General features: G+C 43.0%; 1 protein-coding gene across 2 annotated transcripts in view; it reads right to left on the reverse strand.

The window, feature by feature from the left end:
• VWA8 (von Willebrand factor A domain containing 8) overlaps nucleotides 1–26,931 on the reverse strand; it is a 376,366-nt gene that overhangs the window by 4,436 nt on the left and 344,999 nt on the right. The window contains exons 41-43 of one of the 2 annotated variants that reach the window (XM_066380831.1): nucleotides 18,393–18,518; nucleotides 15,254–15,412; nucleotides 47–145 (exon numbers count right to left, since the gene is read on the reverse strand). In XM_066380831.1, coding sequence (XP_066236928.1) covers nucleotides 47–145; nucleotides 15,254–15,412; nucleotides 18,393–18,518 — 384 coding nt within the window. The remainder of the gene's footprint in view (nucleotides 1–46; nucleotides 146–15,253; nucleotides 15,413–18,392; nucleotides 18,519–26,931) is intronic. The other variant, XM_066380832.1, reaches the window with a different exon arrangement.

The following is a 26,931-nucleotide window of genomic DNA, read 5'->3' on the forward strand; positions in this document are numbered from 1 at the left end:
ACCTGGTGGAAGTTTTCAAATGATAGAGGTAACTGAATGTATTTACCTTCAGAATTTCTAGTCTTTGCTTGTTGTCCTTGGGGATTTTGTTAATAGGAACTAGATCAATGTTATAGCCATCTCCAGAGTGTCCAGCGATGTCGTACTATAGGCAAGAGAATCAGAGTTAGAATTGTCATTGGAAAAACAAGCCCCCGACTATTTGGTCTGTTATTGTCCAGACTGCTCAACATATGGCCATGGAGAAGTGTGAGGAGACAGATACGTGTTTACCAAGAAAGGCAAACAAATTCCAGATCACTTCACTTTTGGTCCATCCTCTCATGTGGTCTCTGCTCTCCAGCAGGAGGCAGAAAGTGTGATGAGGGCTTCAGGGGCCACCAAGAATTCCATTCTTTTTTTTTTTTTGTATTTTTCTGAAGCTGGAAACGGAGAGAGACAGTCAGACAGACTCCCGCATGCGCCCGGCCGGGTGGCGCCAGACGGGGATCCACCCGGCACGCCCACCAGGGGCTACGCTCTGCCCACCAGGGGGCGATGCTCTGTCCCTCAGGGGCGTCGCTCTGCCGCGACCAGAACCACTCTAGCGCCTGGGGCAGAGGCCAAGGAGCCATCCCCAGAGCCCGGGCCATCTTTGCTCCAATGGAGCCTTGGCTGCGGGAGGGGAAGAGAGAGACAGAGAAGAAGGAGGGGGGGGTGGAGAAGCAAATGAGCGCTCCTCCTATGTGCCCTGGCTGGGAATCGAACCCGGGTCCCCGCACGCCAGGCTGACGCTCTACCACTGAGAGCCAGGGCCAAGAATTCCATTCTTAACTTTAAGGGGAGAATTAAAAAAAATCACACACATGTGCACGCGTACACGTGCGCAGACACACACACACACACACACACACACACACACACACACATTGTGGTAGGCAGAATTTTAAGGCGGGCCTTAAGATTCCTGCCCCTTGGTTTAGCCCATATAATGCTCTTCCCTTAGTGTGAATATGATGGTATATCACTTATGTTACCTTATGTAGCAAAGGGGAGTTTGAAGATGTATTTAAAGTTACTAATCAGTTGACTTTGAGTTGACCAAAAAGGAGATGATCAAGGTGGGCCTAATCTAATCATGCAAGCACTTTAAAAGCAGAGTTTTTTTCTGGCTGGTAGTAGAAGAGAAAGATAGAGAGATTTAAAGCACAGGGGGATTTGACATGTGTGAGTTTTCTTTGTCTGACACGGAGGGGTCGTGGAACAAGGCGCCGAGAGCGGCATCGAGGAGCAACCCTGGCTGAGAGCCAGCAAGGAAACAGGGACCTTAGTCTTTCAACCACAGGGAACCAAATTTTACCAACAATCTAAATGATCTTGGAGACCTGGGTAGCTTGTTGGGTAGCTCAGTTGGTTAGACTGTTGTCCTGCTACACCAAGGTTGGGGTTCAATCTCTGGTCATGGCATATACAAGAACCAACCAATGAATGAATTAATGCATAACAAAATAGAACAACAAATCAATGCTTCTCTCTCTCTTTCTTTTGAAAAACAAAAACAGAAACAAGAAATAAATGGACTTAGAAGCAGGTTCTTCCCTAGAACCTCCAGTAAAGAGCCCAACCTGGCTCACACCCTGGTTTCAGCCTCATGAGACCAAGCAGAGAACACGGAGGAACTACTTGCCTGGACTCCCATCAACTGTGGGGCAGTAAGTGGGTCTTGCTTTAAACTGCTATGCTGGTGGTAATTTGTCACACAGCATATTTACATGTGCTTTTTATTTTTATTTTATGAATATAAAGTGAAACATACTCACTGTAAAAATATAGAAAAGCACAAAAAGAAAGTAAAAAGTATCCATAATCTCATTACTTCAAGATAATCTCTGTTGATATTTTGTTATCTAAGTTTCTAGACTTGTACTTCCTTTCACTATATGTGTACAAAGTTGTACATTTACAACAACATAATTTTCTTTTTTTTTTAATCAAGTGAGAGGCAGGAAGGCAGAGAGACAGACTCCTGCATGCACCCTGACTAGGATCTACTTGGCAACCTCCATCTGGGGCTGCTGCTTTGCCCATCTGGGGCTGCTGCTTCATTGCTGGCAACTGAGCTATTTTAGTGCCTGAGGCGGGCCATGGAGACATTCTCAGCCCTGCCTGGGGCCAACTTGCTCATTTGAGCCATGGCTGCAGGAGAGGAAGAGAGAAAGATGGAGAGAGATAGAAAGAGAAAGAGAAGGGGGAGGGGTGGAGAAGCAGATGGTCTCTTCTCCTGTGCCCTGACCGGGAATTGAACCCGGGACTTCCACATGCCAGGCCCATGCTCTACCGCTGAGCCAGACAGCCAGGACTACATTAACATAATTTTTAATAAAAACGGATAACATTGTTCACTTGATTTTATAACCACTTTGCAACTTGACAGTGTATAACGTATATTTTTCAATTTAAAAAATACCTTTAATTTTTCTGTTTCATAATGTACATGAGAAGTCCTCTCTGTTGATCAAAGACTACAGCTGAGAGCAAGTTGCAATTCTTTTGCAGAATCTGAACAAGGTTTGGGACCTAAGGCAAACTAAAATCGGGCAGGATGGTTCTCTTCAACCGTTGAGTTTACCTCCAAATGCCCTCCCCTCTCACCTCCCTCTAAGGCCGATAGAAAGGTTAGAACAGACCTCAGGGGATTTGGGCAATAGGGCATCCACAAAGAAAATCCTGAGTGTGGGTCTGGGACAAAAGATTTTAGGGAGAACTTGAAGTGCTATGGCACAAAATGCTGAAGGATCACTACTGTCCATTCACCAACTGACCACCAGTCAACAGCTGCCCTTTGAACACCTACCATGTGCAACACACTTCTCTAGGTGTTGTGGGGGAATGCAATTATTTCTTTACATGTCTTCCTTTTTAACTGGCGAGTTCTTTGAAGGTGAGCCTGTATCTGATTCTTCTGTGAATTTCAGTCTCCATGAGTTCACCTGGTGTGTCTATTGCCCAAAGGCTTTGAGAATATCTGCAATGAGGCGGGGCCAACGGGAAGATTTCCTTTCCCATGTGGGCTACATTCTTTTACAAGGAAGCTGTTTGGAAGTTGAAATGTATTTTGCGGCCCCCCGAGCCCCCCAGCAATCGTGAGATAAATGGTGGTTAGCCTAAGCTAGCAGACAAAAAAACAACCCACAATATAACTGAAACCATTGTATTTAAAATGAAAAGTAGAAAAAATCCTGTTGAAATAATTTGTATGCAAAAATAGGAAGCCAGAAGACAGTTAGGCTTTTGGGGAAGATGAGTTCTATTTTAGACCCGCTGAAATAATGCATTCAGGGAGGCCTAGGAGAAGAAATCGATCCACTGTAGTCAGCTGTGGGGCTGTCATCCCCAGGAGGGGGACACACAGCTTCCCAGGGTGAGCACAGAGGAAGCGAGGGTAGCGGACCCCAACCCCTTGGGGGAGCAGGAGACAGACACAGAGCTGAGGAGAGAGCGGGGCCAGAGCAGGACGCAGCCTGGAACCAGTGTGAGTTTCGGGAAGTGGTTGCGCCACTGTGCTGACTTAATCAAGGAGAATGAGGACAAAGGACCTTTGGCATCAGACTCAATGGCGACTTCTGGGGGACAATTTCAGAAGCAGCTTTGTGGTATAAAAAGAGAACTAGAACAGCATCCAGAGGATGGCTGGGGCAGAGGTGTCTTCATTTTCCCCCGGGCAGAGTGGAGGCAGTGGGGGAGGCGGTCAGGTTCAGAGTCAGAGGGTCCAGTTTGGAGTAAGAGGGACACTCCTTTTTCTGGGACTAAGAGGGAGGCAGAGAGACTAGGAATGGACAGCAGTATACTGTAATTGGAAGAGACAAGTTTATTAATGAAGGCCCTCATAGGATGTCCAAATATTTAAGAGCTGTAATAAATATATACAAAGACCTGGAAAGCTAGGATCAGACTTCAAATGTTTGTAGTTGTTGAAGTTCTCTGACAGAACATAGCAGTGTGGGCAGCACGAGCCCTTGGCTTGCAGCCTATCACCTTTCTTTCCTACAGTCGGCTCCATCCCACACCATCGCCCCCTCGCGTGTGCGGACGCCTGTCCCTCCCACCCACACGCCACCGCCCCCTCACGTGTGTGGGCGCCCGGCCCTCACACACACACACACACACACACACACACACACACACACACACACGCCACCGCCCCCTCACGTGTGTGGGCGCCCGGCCCTCACACACACACACACACACACACACACACACACACGCCACCGCCCCCTCACGTGTGTGGACGCCGGCCCTCCCACCCACACGCCACCGCCCCCTCACGTGCGTGGACGCCCGGCCTCCCCCCCCCCACGCCACCGCCCCCTCACGTGCGTGGACGCCCGGCCCTCCCACCCACACGCCACCGCCCCCTCACGTGCGTGGACGCCTGACCCCCCCACCCACACGCCACCGCCCCCTCACGTGCGTGGACGCCTGGCCCTCCCACCCCACACGCCATCACCCCTCCATACAGCTGCCCCTTGGCCATCTCTCGGACCTGGGTGCTCACACCACTGGCCAGTCTGCCCTGGGAAGATGGCCTAAGCAGGGAAGGAAGAGGTCCACACACGCCCTGGGAGCAGCTGGGGGTCGTCCGAGCAGGACAGCCAGGGACCCCAGGAACTGCGAGCATGGTCTGAATGAGCTCTGAGTGGGCGCGCCCCCTGGGCCCATGGACTCCTCACCCACAGGAGGGGCATGGTCAGAGGGGGGCCAGAGTGGAGCCTGGGGCAGGGGGCTGGGAGATTATTCTAGGCCTGGTTTTAAGAATTTTGTTTTTAATACAAAGAATCACACAAAATAATTGTGAGGGCAATTTACCAATATATTTTTTAAAGCTTGACAATAAATACTTTTTAAGGATGTAACAAATTCCATATATGAAAAATATCTCAATAGTACAGTTTGCTGTCAACGTGGTGAAAAGGTAACCAATACAATTTGGAACTTAAAATCCGTACAGCTCTGGACAATGGCTAAGTGTAGGAGATGACTGGCTCCAGTGCACGCCCGACTTAGCCTTTCCCGTGCTCAGGGCAGGGGCGGCCCGGGTGTGGAGAGAGTGGGCTGGGTCCCGCCAGGGAAGCAGGTGCGAGGCCCCGAGAGTCTGACTGGACAACACTCACAGCACAAACTGTGTTAAGTCAAGTCTTCCCAAGAAGGTGCCAGGCAGGCTGCTCCCATTACAGGGCTGGTGAAGTAATCTGTTAAACAGGATCCTACACGAGGGGATAAGATCAGCTCCTCGAAACAGAAGTCAGTTTCTCATATTCGGCTGAGGTAAGAGGGCTATAAATGTATTAGACCTTTTCCTCCCTTTTAACTGAAGGTTAAAGTTCTTACTAATCAGATGACCATGGATGAGACCATATAAACAAATATTGGACCATGCGGTCTGCTCACAGGGTTGTCATAACTGGTCAGTGCGGTCGCTAGCTAATGATTAAACAAATAGCAGTCAAGTGAGTTGTTAGATGCTCTTTATCTAAACCAGATACTAGCTGATTAAATACTTCAGAATTATTTTAGTAACTATTTATCTGTCACTTGACTGACTGATAGCTCTATCTACTATACTTTTTCAGGCAAATGAGATAAAGAGAAACGGGTTGAGGACCACCATTCCTCCCCCCTTCCCTCCCTCCTTTTTTCTCTACTTCTTTCTCCCCCGCCCCCTGCCCCCTTCCTTGCTTTGTTTGTGGTTAGGAAAGTGCTATTTGCAGAAGGATCTGCCTTTGTCTATGCTTCTTACCACAGCAGCTCAGAAGACACGCAGAAGGGACAGGATGGGGCTTATAAAATGACATGCAGACCCTGCTGCTCATTTTTCAGATGCGCTTGAGGATTATTCTGTGCCCAGAGGAACAAAATGCTTGAGAGGAGTCCAAAGGACATCCACATGTGGAGCATTCCTTGGTGTTACTGCAGATCATGCTGAACTTCCATTAGAAACTATACTTCCTATGTCGTAATTACCCGTATCTGCTACCCAAGGATCCCAACATATTTTACAGACAGTAATTTGCCAATCCTCCACACTGTCCAGGTTCAAGTGAAAAAGATACGAACTCATTTACTTCCCTTTTCTATGTCCCGATCCTGCTATTTGCCCACTCTGGTCCTGCCGTGACAATTGTCACGTCAGACCCGACAGGGTGTCACGGGTGCTTCCCTGGAGGAATCAAAGGAGTCATTAAACAAGCGCCTCACTGGCATTGTTAAAGCACCTAACATTTGGATTATAACTTTTTTTGAGTAGCTCAAAATTTTTATGATCATGATTTCCATATTTTTCAGAGGTTCCCGAAACCCTTGTGAGGCCTTGCACTTAGCATACACCATAAATACCAAACCACAGTAGGAAAGAAAAACCTTAATTGGAAAAGACCAATTTTAATACTTCTTTGCTTTCAAAACTTGTTTAAATGCCTTTCTACTACTATATTTCCCTTTGAAAAATCTCATTCAGAGGATGGTATTACAAATGAACAGAAATGCTGACTTTCAGTCCAAGACACAAAGATTTATCATCAAATGTGAAGTATTTATAATACTTAGACTGCAAAGTAAGCTCTGCTTAGAACAAAGAACTGTCAGCATTTTTTCTGAATAAGGTTTACGTTAAATTTCTGTTGGGAAGGATAATCATTTGCTAACTTAAGGAGAGGTTTTATTACACATCCACATTATAAGTAGGTATGAGACAGTCATCTGAGACTATTTCTGAAGACTGACGTGTGAAATTCTAACCTCTTCCCAGAAACCCAACTAAGAGGGCACTACTGACCATGGTTAGCAAAGGACCAGAAGATAAACATGTGATTTAAAACATCAAAGGGAGTGCCAACAGAACCCTATAGTGTTAGTTAGCCAATAATTTACAGTATTAACTAGCTAACTTTCCTTCCTATTATAGAAATTAATATATAATGTTCTGCAGGTCAAGGATTCTAGACCTAGCCTTTACATTAACAATCTTTTTGACCTAGGGCAAGTCACTGAACCTTTCTAAATTTTGTTTCTACCTTGTAAATAATGCTGATTTTCATGACCCCTACATTATATATTTGTAAATCACTTAACCTCTCTTACAAATAAGGATAATCTCATTTTACTTAACCTCACAGAGTTGAGGTCGTTTAATGAGTATAACATCAATGTTTGTACAATTCTTAATGGTTTACAAAGTGCTCCTATGTAGTATCTCATCTCATTTTGATTCTCTCCACAATCTTTGGGGAAGGTGTTATTAACCTCATTTCACAAATGAAGAAATTGAGAGAGCTTAACAGAATTTCATAAGGTTAGAAGTCTAGTCTTGTCAGAGGTAGAAGCCAAGTCCAGGTTCTCTGACTCTAAATCCAATGTTTTTATTATAGAGAAATAACCATTCCCTCACTCCTCCCCTGCCCGACCTCTGCTTAAGCCATCTGAATGATCGGCTTGGCCAATGCTTTTCTATATCAACAATTGAGTCAATTCTGAATTGTTTAACTCTGGAGTCAGAGACGTCTATAGACCCTTCTTTGGTCTTATCTCCATGTGGCAATAAGAATTTATTCAGCCTGACCAGTGGTGGCACAGTGGATGGAGCCTCAACCTGGGACTCTGAGGTCCTATGTTCAAAACCCTGAGGCCGCTGGCTTCAGTGTGCGATCATCAACATGATCCCATGGTCACTGGCTTGAGCTCAAGGTCTCTGGCTTAAGCAAGGGGTCACTAGCTTTGCTTTAGCTCCCCAGTCAAGGCACATATGAGAAGCAGTCAATGAACAACTAAAATGACTCAATTACGAGTTGATCGAGTTGATGCTTCTCATCTCTCTCCCTTCCTGTCTCTCTCTCAAAAAAAAAAAAAAAAAATTCAAATTCTTCACCTGACAAGTAATTGGTCGCCATTTCTAAATGTGCAAAACATTTCTGAGGAAAGACACTGAACATTTTTGAGAGGAGGAATTTTCCCAGCAAGTGTTGGTTTGTGAGTCATATCTTTCCATATCTTTCTGTGAGTTAACCTCATCTTTCTGACCAAGATATCTTAGAGAAAAGTGTGTCTGTTTTACCAACTCTGATGATGAGGTGTTAAGGGAAGGAGAAGCTCCTGAATTCCAGCTCAGTAAAAATACCTATTGAGCAGGAATAAAATGGCTGCAAGAATAGGAATAACACACCAACTAAGAAAGGGTGCGGATGTGGAGCCAGAAGTCCTGACATTTTAGTCTAGCTGTGTGACCTCGGGCAAAGCATTTAAACTCTCTGGTCTTGATTTTCTCATCTGTAAAACAAAGTTTAAAAGTAATTTTCAAGGTCATTCCTGCCCTCAACAGTCTATGAAAAGTCAATGCTATGCCCCAAAACTGAAGTTAAAAGCCAGCTTTACTTAGTCACAGGAGCACCTGCGCCTTGTTTTTCCTGTCACGGGAGTGAATCATCTAAATCAGTGGTTTCAACCCTGTTACACTGGAGGACTGGTGAAAACAGAGCTATTTCAGAGACCACTGCAGCAGAAACCACCCTGAGCATAAGTGGATTTGACTAGGATCACTGGGTCTACAATTTTCATACAACATCGGGGCGGTTACCTCTTTCACAGACAAGCTTGATATTTCTTGTGGACTTGGACTGGTGGTTAAAAAACCATGAAATAAACCAATCTGATAACTGATAAACCCCTTTCCAAAAAGAAAGCCCTCAGAGTCGATAAGAAACCACAATCCAGTATTGGCCCTGGAACAGTGGTTTTCTACCTTAAAAACATTTTTTTTTTAAGCAGCGGAACTCTTTCTCCATAAGAAATATTGCACAAAAGCCCAGATTGTGAAACGGTGCAATATCAATATAAGTGGAATTGTTTTGGTTGAATAGGGGGAGGGTAAAAGCTGCCCACTCACCCCTGCCCCCAATTACCCTTCACGGGTTCTCTGTTACACTGTTAGGAAACCGTGGCCTATGGTTTATATGCCTCCATATAAAAATTTAAAAAATAAATTTGATACCTTTACTCCCAAAGTCCAACTTCTCAGTAACTAAATAAATCTGTTTTCTGGTGTCACTATCTGAGTGTTCAGTGCAGAATCAGCCAGCTAACTTTTGGTGTTACTGAGCACTTTGAAGAAAAAATTTAAGGCATTAAGAGCTTTTGGAAAGGAGGCCTGCCTTAGGTTATACTGAAACATTCCCAGGGGCTTGGAGAAATCAGAAGGACCAAACTGGAATAAAGATAAAAGGAAAAAAAAATACTTTCTGACTTAAATACAATGGTTCACAAACCATTACTATTCCACTTTTCACTCTCGTGCTTAAAAATTCTGCTGATTATAAGATTAGAGGAGTTTATGCTGATTATTAGCAAATGATGTTGCTCCTGTCTTAAGTGAGCTACTGTAACTGCTGTTCCTGAGAAATGAATTCAGTTGGCAGAACAATTATGAGGAACTTTAACAACTCCAGATGGCTTTGAAATGTGTCCGCCACTGACTTACCTTTCCTTCTCAGGAATTACTGCTCAAGGGTCCCTGTGGCTTGGCAGGGGTCATGCTACAGTAGAAAAAGAAGTGGAGGCTGACTCCTAATGAGCCCCTTGGTCTGTAACGACCCAGCACTCAAGAGCTGAGCCCAAGCCAAACAAAACACAAAGCTATGCCGAGAGAGGTTTCATGGAAGAGTCCAGATCACTGAGCCAGGACGGTGGCTTCTGAGGGTTTCAACGCAAATGCAGACTAGACACCTTTACAACAGAGGGATCACTGCAGGGACCCGGCCCTGAGCACAGTCCAAACCGGGCGTGGGGGCCTCTGAGTACACTGCCGCGCTCCTACAGACACCGCTGCAACGCCGTCCTGGGCGAGGGACGATGGCTTTAGGTGACCCCTGTGTTTTGGTCGTTTGACCCCCGCCGGGGTCGCGACCCACAGGTTGAGAACCGCTGCCCTACACCCTTTCATATTTAACTGTAACACGAAGTTTATACTCTCACAGAATTGAAGTGGGCTCCATCTCAACTCCCTTGCACCCTCTCCTAGGGAGGCCCTTGTCGGGAGCCGATCCACTAGTGCTGGCTAACAAGGTCACAGCAGAAGAAGATCCACAACTGCTGGTTGACAAAGTCACAGCAGAAGAAGACCAATGGCTGCTGGTTAATAAAGTCACCACAGTGAAGACTAACAGCTGCGGGTTGACAAAGTCACCGCGGAGGAGAGGCACAACGATACTTCCCCCTTTTGACCTTTTTGAATTAATCTGGCCTTATATCCCCCCTTTTCTGGGTGTGTGCTATCATTTATGGCACAGGGATAATAGTACCGTGCTTTCCCTGTAGATTCATAGTAAGTTCTTTGGAAATGAGACAGAGGGTGTGAGTTCCACAGAAAAGCCTGTAAGCCCCTTGAACTGGGCTCATAGACATAAGAGGCTGGCTATGATATCCCTCATAAAGGGTTAAGTTGGTAGGAGAACTTCTTTTTATTAATCATGTTAGAAAGAATAGATTGTGACTTATGAATAGGTAGGAAACAGTAACTATACACAGAGCACCTTTCAGCCTTCACTTAATTCATCACTTTTCCTCCTTAGCCTTTTCATGTAGTAGAGTAAAGAAACTTTCCATTCTTCTTGCATACCTGACCTGCAGGTGGCAGAACATTCTGAGAAAAGTAAAGTTAAAACTTAACTAGTATACGAATATAGTAAAAAATAAAATTTGATTAGACAATAGCATCATAGGTAAGGTAGAGTTGTTATTCAGTACTGACTTTTTAGAAGTCTGTTCCAACATTGTTCTTGCTGTTCAAGTGATTGTACTGTATAACTGTACTTTGAATGACTTACCACCTGATTTGTAGATGTGAGAATAGTGATACAAAAACAATGATTGATCAATGTATTCTGAATATCATGTGATTGTAACTTAGTGTGTGTGTGCATAAAAGGAAAGCTAGACCAGCATTTGGTAGAGATGCCTGGCAGTAAATGCTAACTGGAGAATAAAGAGAAAGAAAAGAATTCGGCTCTCTCACTCGATTCGTGCCGACGCCGTCTCTTCCTGTGGGACCCCTGGATCCTTCCCCCCGGGGCTGGACCCCGGCAGGCCCTGAAGAGACTGGATGGCCTGTGGCCACTCAAAATTTTGGATAGGCTGGCAGGGGTGGTGGGAATATTAAAGAAAGTCTCCAGTGTACCTGGTGTGTGGGGAAGTCTTGTTAGGAGTTCTGGCAAACAGGGGACGTTGGGACGAGGTAAATGGCACTATTAGAAAACAGTCAGTCAAATCCAGAATGAAGGACATGCTACAAACAACTGAGCTGGACTCTCACGACAGTGACCCCTGTGGAAAGCAAGCATGGTAGTGTAGGTGATGGCTGTCCCAGGTTAAAAGAGGCTGACAGGACATTACAGCTGAAAACAAGGCGTGGACTTTGACTGCATCCTGGATTGTGGTGGGGGGGGGGGGCTCAATTAGAAAAGACAGTTTTGGGATAGTTGGGAAAGTGAATTTAGATTAGATATTGGAAGATATACAGAATTATTGATAATTTTCTTAGATGTCATAGTAGTATTGAGGTTGTGCTGGAGAATGAATGCCCTTTCTCTTAGGAGAAGCATAATCAAGTATTTAGAGATAAAGCACTATGGGGTTGATGGTTTCTTTTCAAATGATCAGGGTATGGGGTGGAGAGTATATATATTTAAAGGGGAGCACAAAGCAAATGAGGGAAAATATTAACAATTGGTGAATCAAAGTGAAGGCATATGGGTGTTAATTTTATGCTTCTTTAAAATTTTTTGTAGGTTTAAATTTTTTCAAAAGTTGAGAAGTAAATAAGAAAGTTTAAAAACAACAAAACAACAAGAAAAGGAAAGACAAACAGAAGAGGCTTGGCCTCCATCCTGCTGTCTCCAGCCAGCCCTCCATTTGAGAAAAGTCCGTAGTGTTTCCTGTCTGAGGAGAGAGGAAACTTGAGTCAATAATGACCTGTGAGGTGACCCCAGGTCTGAAGTCAATGGAAGTGAAGAGGAATTTGCAGGAACAGGACTCAGTTATACCTTCCCTGTCTTGTTACCCTGTCCTGTCCTCCTACAACACTCCCAACACTTACCTGAGTATCTCTTTTCCTCAAAAAGCTTGTTCTATGAAGTCTTAAGATTTTGATGCACTGGTTTGATAACGCTATATATACTCTTTAAAAAGTTCTAACGAACCTGACCAGGTGGTGGTGCAGTGGATAGAGCGTCAGACTGGGATGTGGAGGACCCAGGTTTGAGACCCCGAGGTCGCCAGCCTGAGCGCGGGCTCATCTGGTTTGAGCAAAGCTCACCAGCTTGAGCCCAAGGTCTCTGGCTCGAGCAAGGGGTTACTTGCTCGGCTGTAGCCCCACGGTCAAGGCACATATGAGAAAGCAATCAATAAACAACTAAGGTGTCTCAACGAAAAACTGATGATTGATGCTTCTCATCTCTCTCCGTTCCTGTCTGTCTGTCCCTATCTATCCCTCTCTCTGACTCTCTCTCTGTCCCTGTTAAAAAAAAAAAGTTCTAATGAAACTTTAGTGAATATGAGGAATATGCTTATAAGTACATGAAAATGCACAGAACCAAAAACATTAAAGTGCTGCCTATTCTAGCCAAGACATAGAAACAACCAAAATGTCCCTCGATAGAGGATTGGATAAAGAAGAAGCAGTACATATATACAATGGAATACTACTCAGCCATAAGAAAGGATGACATAGTGTCATTTACAACAACACAAATGGAACTTGAGAACATTATACTAAGTGAAATAAGTAAATCAGAAAAAGCTAAGAACTATATGATTTCACACATAGGTGGGATATAAAAATGAGACTAATGGACATAAATAAAAGTGAAGTGGTTACCGGGGGAGGGGGAAGGGTAGAGGGGAGTAAAGAGGGAAAAATATATGGTGACGGAAAATGATTTGACTTGGGGTAATGGGAACACCACACGATCAGCAGTTCAAATACTATAGAAATATTTACTTGAAACCTATATCCTCTTATTGATCAATGTCACCCCATTAAATTTAATTTTCTAAATAAAACTAAAGAAAAACAATAGCATAAAAATGATAAAGGTACTTCAAATTTTCCTTGGTGTCTTGCTATAATTTCTTGCTGTATGACTCAATCTGTCATCATATATCACCAGTTATCACTCGAGCTGTGGTTCTACTAATGGAGACTGAGGCAGTTCTTTCCACTTTTGTGGCAGCAGGAGATGCTTCAAGGGCGATGCCCTGAATGGGAGAGTCCGAGAGGAACCCTATATCTCCCATCTGAATGTGTAGACTTTATATGTCTCTCTCACTAGGTGAGAAGCTCAAGGATGGCAGGGAACTCTGTGCCTTGCAGAATCCGCTGGATTCAGGAAGTGCTCAATTAATGTTTGTAATTTTATTGATATCTAGCACGTCTTTCGACATGATTTGGTTTGTAACTGTCAATTAGAAACAAAACAAAACAACATCCTGTGAAACACTCACTTCTTTGAGGTTGCTTCATTATCCGACATGTCTAGTTTCATTAATAGTGCTTCTAGATCACAGGCTTTTAATAGTAAGTCCTGGACAAATACGAGTCTCTCTACACACTTTGCTGCAATGGAAGATTCAACATGCTCTATGATAATCTCACCAACCTACCTGCAGGCTGTCAGAACGGTGCTCTGACCTGCTATTAGCTTGGTCACTTTCTGCCTGGCTAACCCTTTAACTGGTCCAGGGGAGCTGAGTAACCAATTTCTTGATTAACTCCTAATAAATCTTTCTTAAAACCTAGAAGTACTAGTTTCACATATCAGAGCCGTTTTGATCTCAAAGGTACAGGCATCCTCCTTCTAACTGAAAAATTTATTCTAGATAAGTATGCCAAATTTCACAATGGTATGCTTGCTAGGGTGTTATCTGATTAAAATCTCAGAGGAAGCTGAGGAATTCCGACCTTCAAGATCCACAAGAGGTGGATGTGCCCATCCAAATATTAGTAGTACCCAAAGGTTTTAAAATATTAGGTGGGATCTATGCTGATGTAATACTATCTAATCATATTATATCAGTGGTTCAAGTGATTCAAGAATTATACTTTACCTCATACTAGAAAGGACGTAACATATTCTAAAATAAATATTTTCTACAAATCCATAAAACATAAAAAGGCAAAAAAAATAAAAAAATTAAATTAAGGAAAACTTTCATCTAAAGGGAAGGAGGGCCAAGGGAAGGAAATGCTGAGCGCTGGTCTGCAGGCGCGAGACAGAACAAAGTGTCATGGCTGGTCTTTGATTTTTAGCTCTGAGTTTCCTGGCAGGGAAAACCAAGAGGGAATCTTAAACAGTTCCCTAGTTCTCACTAATCATTAGGGGAAATACATTCCAGTTCTTTAAGGGAAACAAAGCTATTTCCCCCAGTGAAAGTCCATGTTCCATTTGTGTTCATATCCTGCACTTGTACAGAGCCTGGCGACACACAGCTATCATTTACTTCTGAAAGGACTGTCTCAGGTAGAGCATCATACCAAGGACCCTGGGAGGCTCAGGGCCTCATGCATGGGCCTGCTTGAAGTAAACAAGGCAACGGGCTCACCAGTCTGCTTCTTGCTGTATCCACTGTAACACAGAGCAATACTGAAAGTGTAGGGGGGGGGGGGGTCAAGCCAAATAATGATCTAAAACTCACCAATTTCTGAAGGACATATTTGATCTGGAATACAATCTAGAATACCTATGGACAGACTGTGTACCCCTTACACACGTCTGCACATGCACCGTTTCTTTAAACTGAACTTCCGAGAATAATTAGGCAGCATGTGACTGAATTCAGGGTTATGTGCTCTGGTAAGGGCTGGGAGTGCAGGTGCTCTCTGTGGCTTGCAGAGCCGAGATGACCGATGGGCTCATCTCTGGCAGTAACCCAGCTACAGGCGATCCCTTCTTCATGCTCAGACCTCTAGCATCACACAACTTGTAAAATTCAGTGCTTTCTTCTATAGTAAGTGCGCCTTCAAATTCTGGTATTACCACTTTTTGACTACGAGCACAGATAAAACCAGAGGCTCACTTTCTCTGTGCTGACACCAGAGCTGACGAGATGAAGACTTCTGTGTCCTTTGGGTGGACCTGCCTCCATCTATCCAGTGTCACGCCCTAACTCGGGGCTGACTCTTAGGCACATGTGGTCAGTGATGCCTCCCGTTGTCTCTAGTTCATGCCATTACCTTGAACTTCTCTTCGTAGTTCTCGAAGGCTTCCATCACCATACACACAGCCTCCATGGAGCGTTCCAGGCGGCCATCCACCCCGTTGAAGCGGTACATGCTGCCGGACACATCCACCACCAGGCGCAGGCGCTTCGGTTTCTGTTGGGGGCTTCCCAGCTGAGGGAGGGAACAACAGGAGCCTTGTGAACCGGAAGGGAATCCCTGGATCTGACCCAGGCCCCAGCGCACCCACCATGTGGCAGGAGATGAGCCGTGGACTCAGTCTGCACACGGCCATCTTGGCCAGCAGACAGGTACCTACAGACTGTATTTCAGCAGATGGAATTTCAGCTGGGGCCATATGGGAAAGATTTTCCTTTGGAATATATGGTCCTCTCAAGACCCAACCTCGTCTAGTAAAACTGCCTTCCTGAAGCTGATGCTGTCTTAAAAGTAATAATCTGGGAAGATATAAACCCCAGCATGTCATTTTCACATCATACCTCGGGCTCAGTTACTCTCGCAAGACTGAGCTATTTTGGAAACCCGCATGAATTTTACTTGAACTTGTTGTGTAGTGATCTGAAAACCATTTTCCACAGTTACAAAAAATGGCAGATTCCTAAAACAAGGTTCTGTGGGAGGAGGGTCTGGCAAAGAAGTGCAGGAAAAACGTTCTTCAGTGTCTTTTGTCTTTAGTAAGCATTCAGCTTTCTCCTCCTTCCAGTTACTGAATCACTCTTCTCTTTACTTTTCTTGGCACTTAAAGGCATAAAACCAGCATCTAACTGCTGTTTAGCAACAGCTGCCAATTAACATGTGAAACTCTCATGAGTTTCAGTTTGATTTTGGATTTACGCCTCAATTTGCAGAATCAAAACCAAAAGTGTATTTGCCAGTTTACTTGCAAGAAAAAAGGAAGAAATATTCCAGAGTTATTCTATTATTATATACTTGCTGACATGTATGAAAACGAATAAGCAGTTAGTAATTTCAAGAAAATACTGCACATATTAGTGTAATGGTTTGAGACAAATTTGATATATTTCTTGGAAACTTGCTGAGTCTGCCTAAATTAAGAACAGTGCCACACACGTTTCCATGACTACTCACAATTTCGGATGTATCTAAATGCATTTGTTGACCACAATGAGTCAGTACAGAAAGCAGTTGTTGACTCATACCAAGGACATAGAAGAACTCCCCCAAAGACAGAAGGAGCCTCTGAATAAGCGTGTAAATGGGGTGAGTGCCTCCCTTCCCCCACCAGTCACTCTCAGTGGCTATTTAGCAATTCTGGTTATTCAGGGTTACAGGAAGTCTCAGGGCCAGTCAAGAGGCTCAGTATTTCACCTCATTGCCATTGTTTCGCAACTATTTTAACATTATGACTATCTAAAGTTTTATATACATTTAGAGTTCTTTAAAGGAAAATTCCTCATTTTCTAAAAATTTTTTAGTCACAGGATAGACACAGATCCTCACAGTAGCGGAACAGTAGAGACCACCAGGACTGCTCTAGTGTTCTCACTTGCACAAGCCTCTGGGACTCAGACTCTGAGGGGCTTCAGTTTCCGTCTCGAGTCCCAGGCTCGGGAAGCCGGGAGCTGCTCTGCAGGGATGGCATCAGCCTCCCCTTTGGCTGCGGGCTTCCAGGAGGGCTCTGCTGCTGGGAGGCACCGGCAGGAGAGCAGAGGGTGAGAGTGGGACATTTGTTCCCTCCCTCCCTGCTGTGCTTTCGCCAGGGGCGGGCTCTCCCCCCACGGGGCCACCATTGCTCTGTCAGGCAGCCCTCCCAGGCTCCAGGAAGTGCTCGCCTGCTGTCCTCTCAGGCCTCTGGGTGGGTTAGAGCCCCACTGTGGGGACACCACTGTTTCTTCCAGGCTTTCCTAAACCCACCCTTACTTTGGTAAATATTCTTTTTACTAACTATTTCTTAGATTACTAATTTTGTGTGTTTCTGCCTGGTGTTTCTTGATTCATGCTGGAATCTTGAATCATATAATAAATAGTATAATACACTGCTCACAAAAATTAGGGGATATTTAAAAAAAAAATTTTTTTTCCCCCTGTATTTTTCTGAAGCCGAAACGGCGGAGACAGATAGACTCCCGCATGCGCCCAACAGGGATCCACTCGGCACACCCACCAGGGGGCGACGCTCTGCTCCTCCGGGGCCACTCTAGTGCCTGGGGCAGAGGCCAAGGAGCCATCCCCAGCCCCGGGCCATCTTTGCTCCAATGGAGCCTCGGTTGTGGGAGGGGAAGAGAGAGACAGAGAGGAAGGAAAGGGGGGGGGGGTGGAGAAGCAGATGGGCGCTTCTCCTGTGTGCCCTGGCCGGGAATCGAACCCGGGACTTCTGCACGCCAGGCCGACGCTTTACCACTGAGCCAACCGGCCAGGGCCAATTAGGGGATATTTTATTGTTTCATATTCATTTTGAAATACAGTCATCCCTTGTCATATCGTGGTTCACTTTTCGCAGTCTCACTGTAGCACGGATTTTTAAATTGTATATATCTAATTTTGTATTGCAGATTTTTCGCTATATTGTGGGATTTTGCGGTATATAGGTATTTTTATATATTTATTATTTTAATTATTTTTGCGGTAAAATAAGCATTTTCTTGCCTAAAAATTGAAAACAATATAAAACATATAAAAATATTAACTAAAGCATATTAAAAGAAAATTAAATTGAAGTTGTAGTATATTCACTGGTGAGGACCCATGTAGAATTTTGTTAAAATTACATAGGTTAAGAGTGTAGAAAGAGTTTAAGAGCATAGGAAGTGTTTATAAGAATGTGGGAAAGGTAAATAACAGTGTGGAAAAGGTTTATAAGAATGTGGGAAGGGTTTATAAAGCCTTAAAAAGGTATAAATAATAAAATAAATATTAGTTCACTACTTCGCGGATTTTCGCCTCGTGGGGTTCTAGAACCTAACCCCGCTATGGACGAGGGACCCCTGTATCCCTTCACTTTTGTGAGCAGTATATCTATGTTTTTTTCCATTTTTTTAAATACAGTGCTTTCCCTGGGTGCCATATTCAGGGTTTATGGTGTTTTGACAAAGACAGCAACTCAAGAATACAGCTGTTTAAGAAGAAGGCCAGACTCTAGATCTGAGACAACGAGGTCTCCTCCGTTACTCACTTGCGGGTCCAGTTCTCCCCGACGTTTGTAGATGGCTTTCTCTCCAGTCAGCCCATCAATGATTTTGGCATCGTCTAGTTCCCCAATAGCTTGGTGTCTTAGCCATTGTCTCTCTTTACCTCTAGCCTACAATGACACGCATACACAAATTATTATTTTAATTAGTTCTGCAGGGTTCCTGCGATACTTTATGTATGAATAACAGGAAACACACCCGGGATCTTTTCAGCAAGTAATAGTTCTGCATGAACACAGTGGACTGATCCCTGCTTTGCTGATGAAGATACATCCTTTGTGTGGATTTTGTCAATTTTAGTTGTTTTGACATATGGGATGATAGAACAAACTTAGAGCCCATGCTAATGGGAAAACGATGCAAATGAACTTACTGAGGAAGGTACAATATCTGGAAATGTAATGAGGATGCATTTCTTACAGATTTTCAATCACTGTGCTCCCAGAAAATTTGTTAGGTAGCAAAACAATCAGCTTGAACTTGTTAACGGTATCTGCAAGCACTGAGAAAACATGATCTTCAGAACTCTTCCTTTTGAAAACGAAGTTGCTACTCACGTTGCCTGTGACTTAGAGTACGAACGGGAGCAGCTGAAAACAACAGTATGTGAGCAGTTTGACATTTTGTACCCTACACGTCTTGCTGATCATCCATATTCAGAAATCTAATGGTATTTCCGCCTGATACTTTCCCACAATAATTGGTAGACTAAAATGGTAGTTAAATGATAAAGAATTATAATATTCTAATCAAGGCACAGTATTATAACAGCCAGCCAGGAAAACTTGTATAATATTAAGAAGTGGGAAGAATAGCTAAAATATTTTTATGCCTGCAAACTATAGTAGTAAAGATCATGTGCTGTAAAATCAGACAGTCTTGTTCCAATACTCCCCTTACCATGATCAGATATCTGACCTCAAACAAGTTCCTTAACCAGTGTGCATTTCAGTGTCTTCATTTCTAAAATGAAAATAACACTAGTTTCTACTTTGACGAGTTATTTGTAAGGCTGAATGAGCTATGACATGGAATCAGCTGAGAGCATGGCTATCTCTCTTAGCTGGTATCACCATCACCGCCATCATCACCATCACCACCACCAGGTGTGACATAATATGGACAACAAGTCCATATTAATTTAAACACACTTTCGTCACTGTTGCATTTGAGGTAGCAGTTTGACAGCATTGTCACTAAATATACAAAGCTGTGCTTCTGGGTCTCAGCTAACACATCTCCAAAATATTAGGGAATTGTCAATAAATGTCTGTTTGCAGTCTACATTTAATTAGTAGTGAAAATCACCTGTATTAAGAGAAGGCTTTCTCAATTAGTGTTTTACCCTTTGCCTCTTCCTAATTGCATCACAATGGTAAGGACAGTAATATTCAATATTTTCTCAAACAGTGGGGAATTGGCTCCAATTGGTAAGCTTCTAAAAAAAAATAAGTTGACTTGAAAATATGCATTTTTTCAGTAGTACATCTATTCCTCAATATCAGAAATAGGTGAGTTATCTGTTAAATGCAATGAATTATGGGAAAAATAATTTCTTAGAAAATAGTTCATTCTGTGTTTATTTTGACATTAGCTTTAATGCAGTTGATTTTAAGCTAGTTTGTTATTGATAGCATTTTGACAGACTAGGGTAGATAATTAGTTACAGGAAACTTGCCTTTGCTTTCCAACTTCATCACCTTTCTGTCCCAACATCTACACTCAAAAGAAAGCACAAAACATCTAGGACCCAGCAGACGTGTAACCTGAAAATCTTTTATTTTGTTATCTGTAGTTCATTATCTGGACACTAAAACCTCCTAATCAGCAACTCATATTGTTCTCCAAATTTGGATAGAGCCAGATCTAAGAAATATTAAGCACAATTATACTAGACACTCAGCACATTAGAATTTTTAATAGAGTTCATTCTTTATATCAATAGATGAATGATTATGGTATGAACATATATTTTTCAAGAGTTCCTAAAAATATTAATAAACTTACATATATAATTAAGTAAAACCATAGAAATAAATGACCACGTTACCATAACAAAAGTGCTACAATTCACTAAATGTCATATCTAAGAAAGCATTCCCCAATACTATTTTGTACTTCTCAGATTTAAATTTAAGATTACTAAAGACAACCACAATTGCATGCTTTATGCCACTAAGATAGGAGTAATTATTTAGTGGATTATCCTAAATATATTTATAAAGATCCCAGTGTCATAAAGCAATCTGGAATAATTACGTTTTGCTATTTTAGATATTTCTATATTTGACTAAACTAATCTAGTGCATTTGTCATTTACCAGAAGAATTTTCTCTTCAGTTCCTTTAGTAGGCTTGCAAAATAGAAATCTCACTCGCCAACAAAGTTAATTTTCAAAGCTAACTCATTATGAGGCAGCTCTTCAAGACTATAAAGGGAACAAATGTTAACTCTCTGCGAGAGGTTTACAAAATCCTGCCTTATTGATATCCATTCTAGAGAATGGTTAGAGATGAAAGGCACACAACTAGGGAATTCAGGTCCTGCGTCGTTGGGGATGGTGATGGGCAGAGACAGGAGGGGTGAAGAGCAACAGAGGCGTGACCTGCTGAGTTTGTTAAACAAGTAGCTGGACAGCACTGCAGAATTCTTCTTTTGGTGTACCTGCTAATCATTAGCAAAAATGATAAACGGAGGGGGGGGGTCCTTTTTAGGGGATCTATTATTATTACCCTTGGTAAGGAGGTTACAGAATTATAAAATACGTTTTCCATTATTGTATTTGCCTGCCAACTCTGGATTCACCATCATGTAAGAACCTAGAGATTTTAGATCTTAATTTTTTTTTTTTTGTATTTTTCTGAAGCTGGAAACGGGGAGAGACAGTCAGACAGACTCCTGCACGCGCCCGACCGGGATCCACCCGGCACGCCCACCAGGGGCTACGCTCTGCCCACCAGGGGGCGATGCTCTGCCCCTCTGGGGCGTCGCTCTGCCGTGACCAGAGCCACTCTAGCGCCTGGGGCAGAGGCCAAGGAGCCATCCCCAGCGCCCGGGCCATCTTTGCTCCAATGGGGCCTCGGCTGCGGGAGGGGAAGAGAGAGACAGAGAGGAAGGAGGGGGGGTGGAGAAGCAAATGGGCGCTTCTCCTATGTGCCCTGGCCGGGAATCGAACCCTGGTCCCCCGCACGCCAGGCCGACGCTCTACCGCTGAGCCAACCGGCCAGGGCTGATCTTAATTTTCTTATGCTGATGATGTTGTTTTGCTGTATATGATTATCATTCCTTAAGACAATATTTAGCTAAAGGCTCTCTTTCCATGATGTATGCCAATAAAAGTACTTAGTAAAATCTGGGGATACACTTTTTCCAATAAATCTGCTAATCTTTTCTTATTCTTTTTTGTTTATTTTGGTCAACTCCTTCAATTTAATATAACATACCTGAAATAATAAATAAAGTGAATAAATTTTTTTTTTAAGTGAGAGGAGGTTAGATAGAGAGACAGACTTTTATGTCTCTGCCACTATTATGGATACTGCCACTACAATTATTCTTGTACATGTGTTTTGGAGAAGACATGCGTGTGTTTCCGTTGGGTGGAAACCCGGGATACGATCAGATTTAGTAGATACTGCTACAGTTTCCCAAAGTGTTTTTTCCAATTTACATTCCCATGAGCGGTATATGAGGGTTTCATTTGCTTATATCCTCACCATCACTTGATACTGACAGTGTCCTCTTTTTTAAAAAAAATTTAGTCATTCTGAGAGGCATGTAGTATATTCCCTTCTTTTGTACTTTCATTTGTGGATAAATGAATTACTTTTGGTTCTGCTGGTCAGCGAGAATTTCAGGAACGTGAGCCAGGCTTTGTTTTTGAGAAGCGAAAGTATGTATGATCCAGACTCCTGGGCACAAAGACAGTTTTATAATAGCAGTACCACGTGTTAGCTTTCAGATATCTAACTTGCATAGACATACGAGCAGATATTTTATTATCTATCAGCTAGCCAGCCTACCAATGTTTAGAAACTCAAACAAATAGAGGCCTGTCAGAATGAATGTTCTTGAAGGCAATGAGCTGGAGGGGGAGCCCTTTAAAAATATACTGAGGACTGGAATAAAAATACTTTTTATTTTGAACTGTGTGTTTCATGGGACTCAATGAAATACTTCTTTAAGTAGCGAGTTCCTACTATACTCAAAAACATGTTTTTATTTATAGAAAGGGCCAAGCAGTTCTTTATTATGTGAAGTATTCTTATAAATATGTCCATTTTGTATTATACAGTAAGTTCATAGTAATGAGAATATATTCTATATAAAGCTAGGTTTCACTAGTAAAAAGTCTATGTTACAGATTTTCTAAAACAGAAATATAGTTTTATTACTTGCATATAAAGAACACTTAGACCATACAGTGACTGCCTGAGGGAAAGTGGGGTGGAGGAGGACATAGGGGACAAGTAGTGATGGACGGAGACTTGATTTGGGTTGCTGAACACACAATATGGCACACAGATGATGCATTCTAGAATTGTACACCTGAAACCTATATAATTTTATTAACCAATGTCACCCCAATAAATTCAATAAAAACGTTTAAAAAAGAAACACTTAGACTAATTGAAATGCTCGGAGGATGACGTATACTGGTTAAGTCATTTTTCTAGGAAGTAACTGGTTAACCAGAAGGAACACACACCCATCCCACACACACGTCTGTAGCAGTGAGGACATCAGGGGAAATAAGTCAGACAAAAGCCAATTATCTTGTGGTTTGTGACACTTTGTCTTGTGATTTCAACACTGTAAGTATTGTGATTAACCTTAAGTCTTCACTTATTTGGGTTGTGGTTATAAACTCTATAAGGGAGCCAATTTTCTATTATTCTTCCATACAGAATTAAGCATACAGGTGATGATCAGTGAGAAGCTGTTGAACAGATGAATAAATAAGTAGATGTTTGAGGACACCTGGGAGCAGTGGTTCTTTTATTAAACATTAGCTCCGTTATTTTAACATTTCTCCATATTCAACAAATGTATACTTTTTTCTATTTTTTTTTTTTTTTTGTATTTTTCTGAAGTTGGAAACGGGGAGGCAGTCAGACAGACTCCCGCATGCGCCCGGCCGGGATCCACCCAGCACGCCCAGCAGGGGGCAATTCTCTGCCCATCTGGGGCATCGCTCTGTTGCAACCAGAGCCACTCTAGCGCCTGAGGCAGAGGTCACAGAGCCATCCCCAGCGCCCGGGTCAACTTTGCTCCAATGGAGCCTTGGCTGCGGGAGGGGAAGAGAGAGACAGAGAGGAAGGAGAGGAGGAGGGGCGGAGAAGCAGATGGGTGCTTCTCCTGTGTGCCCTGGCCGGGAATTGAACCCGGGACTCCTGCACACCAAGCCGACGCTCTACCACTGAGCCAACCAGCCAGGGCTAACAAATGTATGCTTTTTGATGCTATTGATCTGTACTGTTTGAACAAAAAAGATATGCTGGATTAAAGTAAACATTTGTAAATATTTATAAAATAACAAAGTATAAATCAGTGGAAACATTACAAATTTTTTCTTTGTGGTTCTCAATATTTTGACATAGTAAAAATATTTTACTAAATACCTGTTAGGTTGCAAGGTGTTCTACATGGTGAATAGTATTGTTTAAAAAAAAAAGAGAGATCTTGATCTTCCTATTTTAAAGAATTCCCTTTCCCTTGAAGTAACATTTCATTGCAAGGGAAAATAGTGATCCATGTATTTAACAAAGATAATGCTCATTAGAACAATTTGTACTCTTGCGTGTTGATGTAAAACTAAACTATTACTTTGGGTGACAATTTATTATTATTTTATAATTAGTTTTTATAAACAAAAAAGGTACTTAAGTGACATTTTAAGTCTCTGAATATGTGAAAACGTCTTTCTGTCACCTCTGTACTTTGCCTGGGTATAGAATTCTTGGGTCACAACCCCTCTGCTCCTCCCGTCATCCTCTCCCCTCCCCCAGCCCTGTAGACATTGTTTCATTATCGTCTGGCATTCAATGTTTTAGGGACAACCAACGTAAAACTAATTTTTCTTTCTTCATAATAGCTTGTTTCCTTGTCTGCCTGTATGCTTGTATTGTATAATAAATATGTACTTTCCGATGGCTTTAGGCGACCCCTGTGTTTTGGTCGTTGGACCCCCGCCGGGGTCATAACCCACAGGTTGAGAACCACTGTTTTAGGGTATTTTCTTTGTTTTTGAAATGTGGCGAGGTACTTATCTCTTCTCATTGATTGTGCCTGGTACTCAATCGAGTTTTTCCGACCCCCAGACTCAGGCCTGTCTTCAGCCCAGAACAGTTTTCTTTTGTTATGATTCTGATTATTGTTTATGTGTCCTTTCTGGTGGACTCTTTGGGGATATCATTGGTTCACTCAGCATATGTTTATTGAGCACTTCCCATTACCAAGTACTGTTCTACTTACTGGGCTGGCTCATGGCTCTGTGTGCTACTCTCTGGTCTGTTTTTATTGATCAGCTTTCTCATGGTTCTTCTCTCTTTATTTCCTCCACAATCTGGAACAACAGTTCAAGTTTTCCATTTATATTAGTACTTAGATTTAGGCCTGAAATCTGTTCTTCCTACCTTCATGTAGATTTCAGTTTCGGCATTGCACTTTTAGTTTACTCATAATCTTCCCTTATTGTATTCATCCCCCTTATTATTTCTGCTGGTTTCTTAGCCAGGTCCTTTTAAGACCATGTCTTATTTCACATATTTCAAGATTCTTTGAATTCTGAGAACACAGTGCAGATGTTTTCCAGAAACCTGGTGTTTTCTGAGGAAAATAGTGTAGCCCAGTAGCAGCTGCTCCCTGTGCATCTGAAATGCCTGCTCGTCCTCCGCACCACGGAGGAGTCTCAGAAAACCCATCTCAGTCCATTTTCTGGTGTCCCCGTTCCTGAAGGATGAGATGGCTGCAGAAAACTGGTCAGAAACAGTTTAGATAAATTCTCCTTGGTTGAATTTACTCTTCACTTTGTTAGAATTCTTCTTGAAGATTTTAAACTGCTGTTAATAGTTGAACTAAGCCTGCACTACTAGCTAAGAACTTGGCAGGGAAGGAGTTATAACAGTGGACCATCACAGCATGAGAACTTCATCTCCACATCATTTCTTATTTTCTTTGAAAAAGCCATTGCAATGGGGTCATTTGACATTTGTTTGATCTAGTCTTCAAGCCAAGTGTAAGTTGAGGCTGGCCTGGCTCCTTTCCCAGTGTTATTCCCCTTTCAGCTTTTTGCTTGATGTAGCCACTGCAGAAAACCTCGACTTCCCCACCCCATGCCTTCCAAGCTGTGCTTTCAAACGCTGCTGCTTGGCAGTGACAAAATGGAGGTCACGTGGTCTTCTCCCCTACGCCTGCCTCTCCAGTCGGGGATGCGAATGTGGCTCTGTGGGTCTCATGCACAGACTGCTAGTAACGCTATTCCTTAGGAAGGTTTCGAGTTGTCTTCAGTTCTACCATTCATAGGGGTCTCATCGCACTATATTTAGCAAAAATCCTTCAAAGCTTCTTGCACACCACTGGCACTCTTCCCTAATTTCTTCTAGCATATGGGTTTTTCATTGTTTACAGCTTTTTATTGTTTTAATCATTTTAATGGTCATCCAGAGAAGACTGAGTTAGATGCTGTGCTCAAACAGCCTGCAAGTCTGGACTGTATTTCTAGTGCGCACTTAGTTGAAGTTGTCTTCTCATGGCCACTGATGCCACATGCTGGGTGATTAGCCATTCACACACTAAGAAAGAGTAACTGGTGCTTTACCGCTTGCCCCTGAAATGCAGATGTCCCTTGACGTGGTTGTCTTCACCTTTCTTCTCTCTTTTTTTCCCCCTTCTTTTCCAAGTTAGAGGAGGGGAGATAGACAGACTCCCACATGCACCCTGAGCAGGATCCACCCAGCAACCCCCATCTGGGGCTAATGCTTTGCCCATCTGGGGCCCATGCTCAGCAACTGAGCTATTTTTATCACCTGAGGCAGAGGCTCCACAGAGCCATCCTCAGTTTCCCGGGCCAATGTGCTTGAACCAATCAACCCATGGCTGTGAGAGGAGAAGAGACAGAGAGAGAAAGGGAGGGGGGGTGGAGAAGCAGATGGTTGCTTCTCCTGTGTGCCCTGACAGGAATCAAACCCAGGACATCCACACACTGGGCCAACACTCTACCACTGAGCCAACTGCCCAGGGCCATCCTCTATCTTTAGTTAACATATCTTTCTTGGTGTTGGCTGTTTCTTTATACAGATGACCATAAAAATACAGATATATCCATATAGATATGCAACCCTATCTGGTCCTAATCTTGCTTCTGAACTCAAATTCACATTTTAAATAATTCAAATATCATGCTTGACATTTCACATAAGTGCTCCAGTTGTGAGAAAAGCTAATCTCATCCAACGCAAACAGTTGCTTCCTCCACAAGTCTCTCCACTTCCTGTGTTTCCTGTTTGTCTTCCAGGGCTTGCA

The sequence above is a fragment of the Saccopteryx leptura genome, chromosome 4 (genome assembly GCF_036850995.1).
Source record: "Saccopteryx leptura isolate mSacLep1 chromosome 4, mSacLep1_pri_phased_curated, whole genome shotgun sequence".
NCBI lineage: Eukaryota > Metazoa > Chordata > Mammalia > Chiroptera > Emballonuridae > Saccopteryx > Saccopteryx leptura.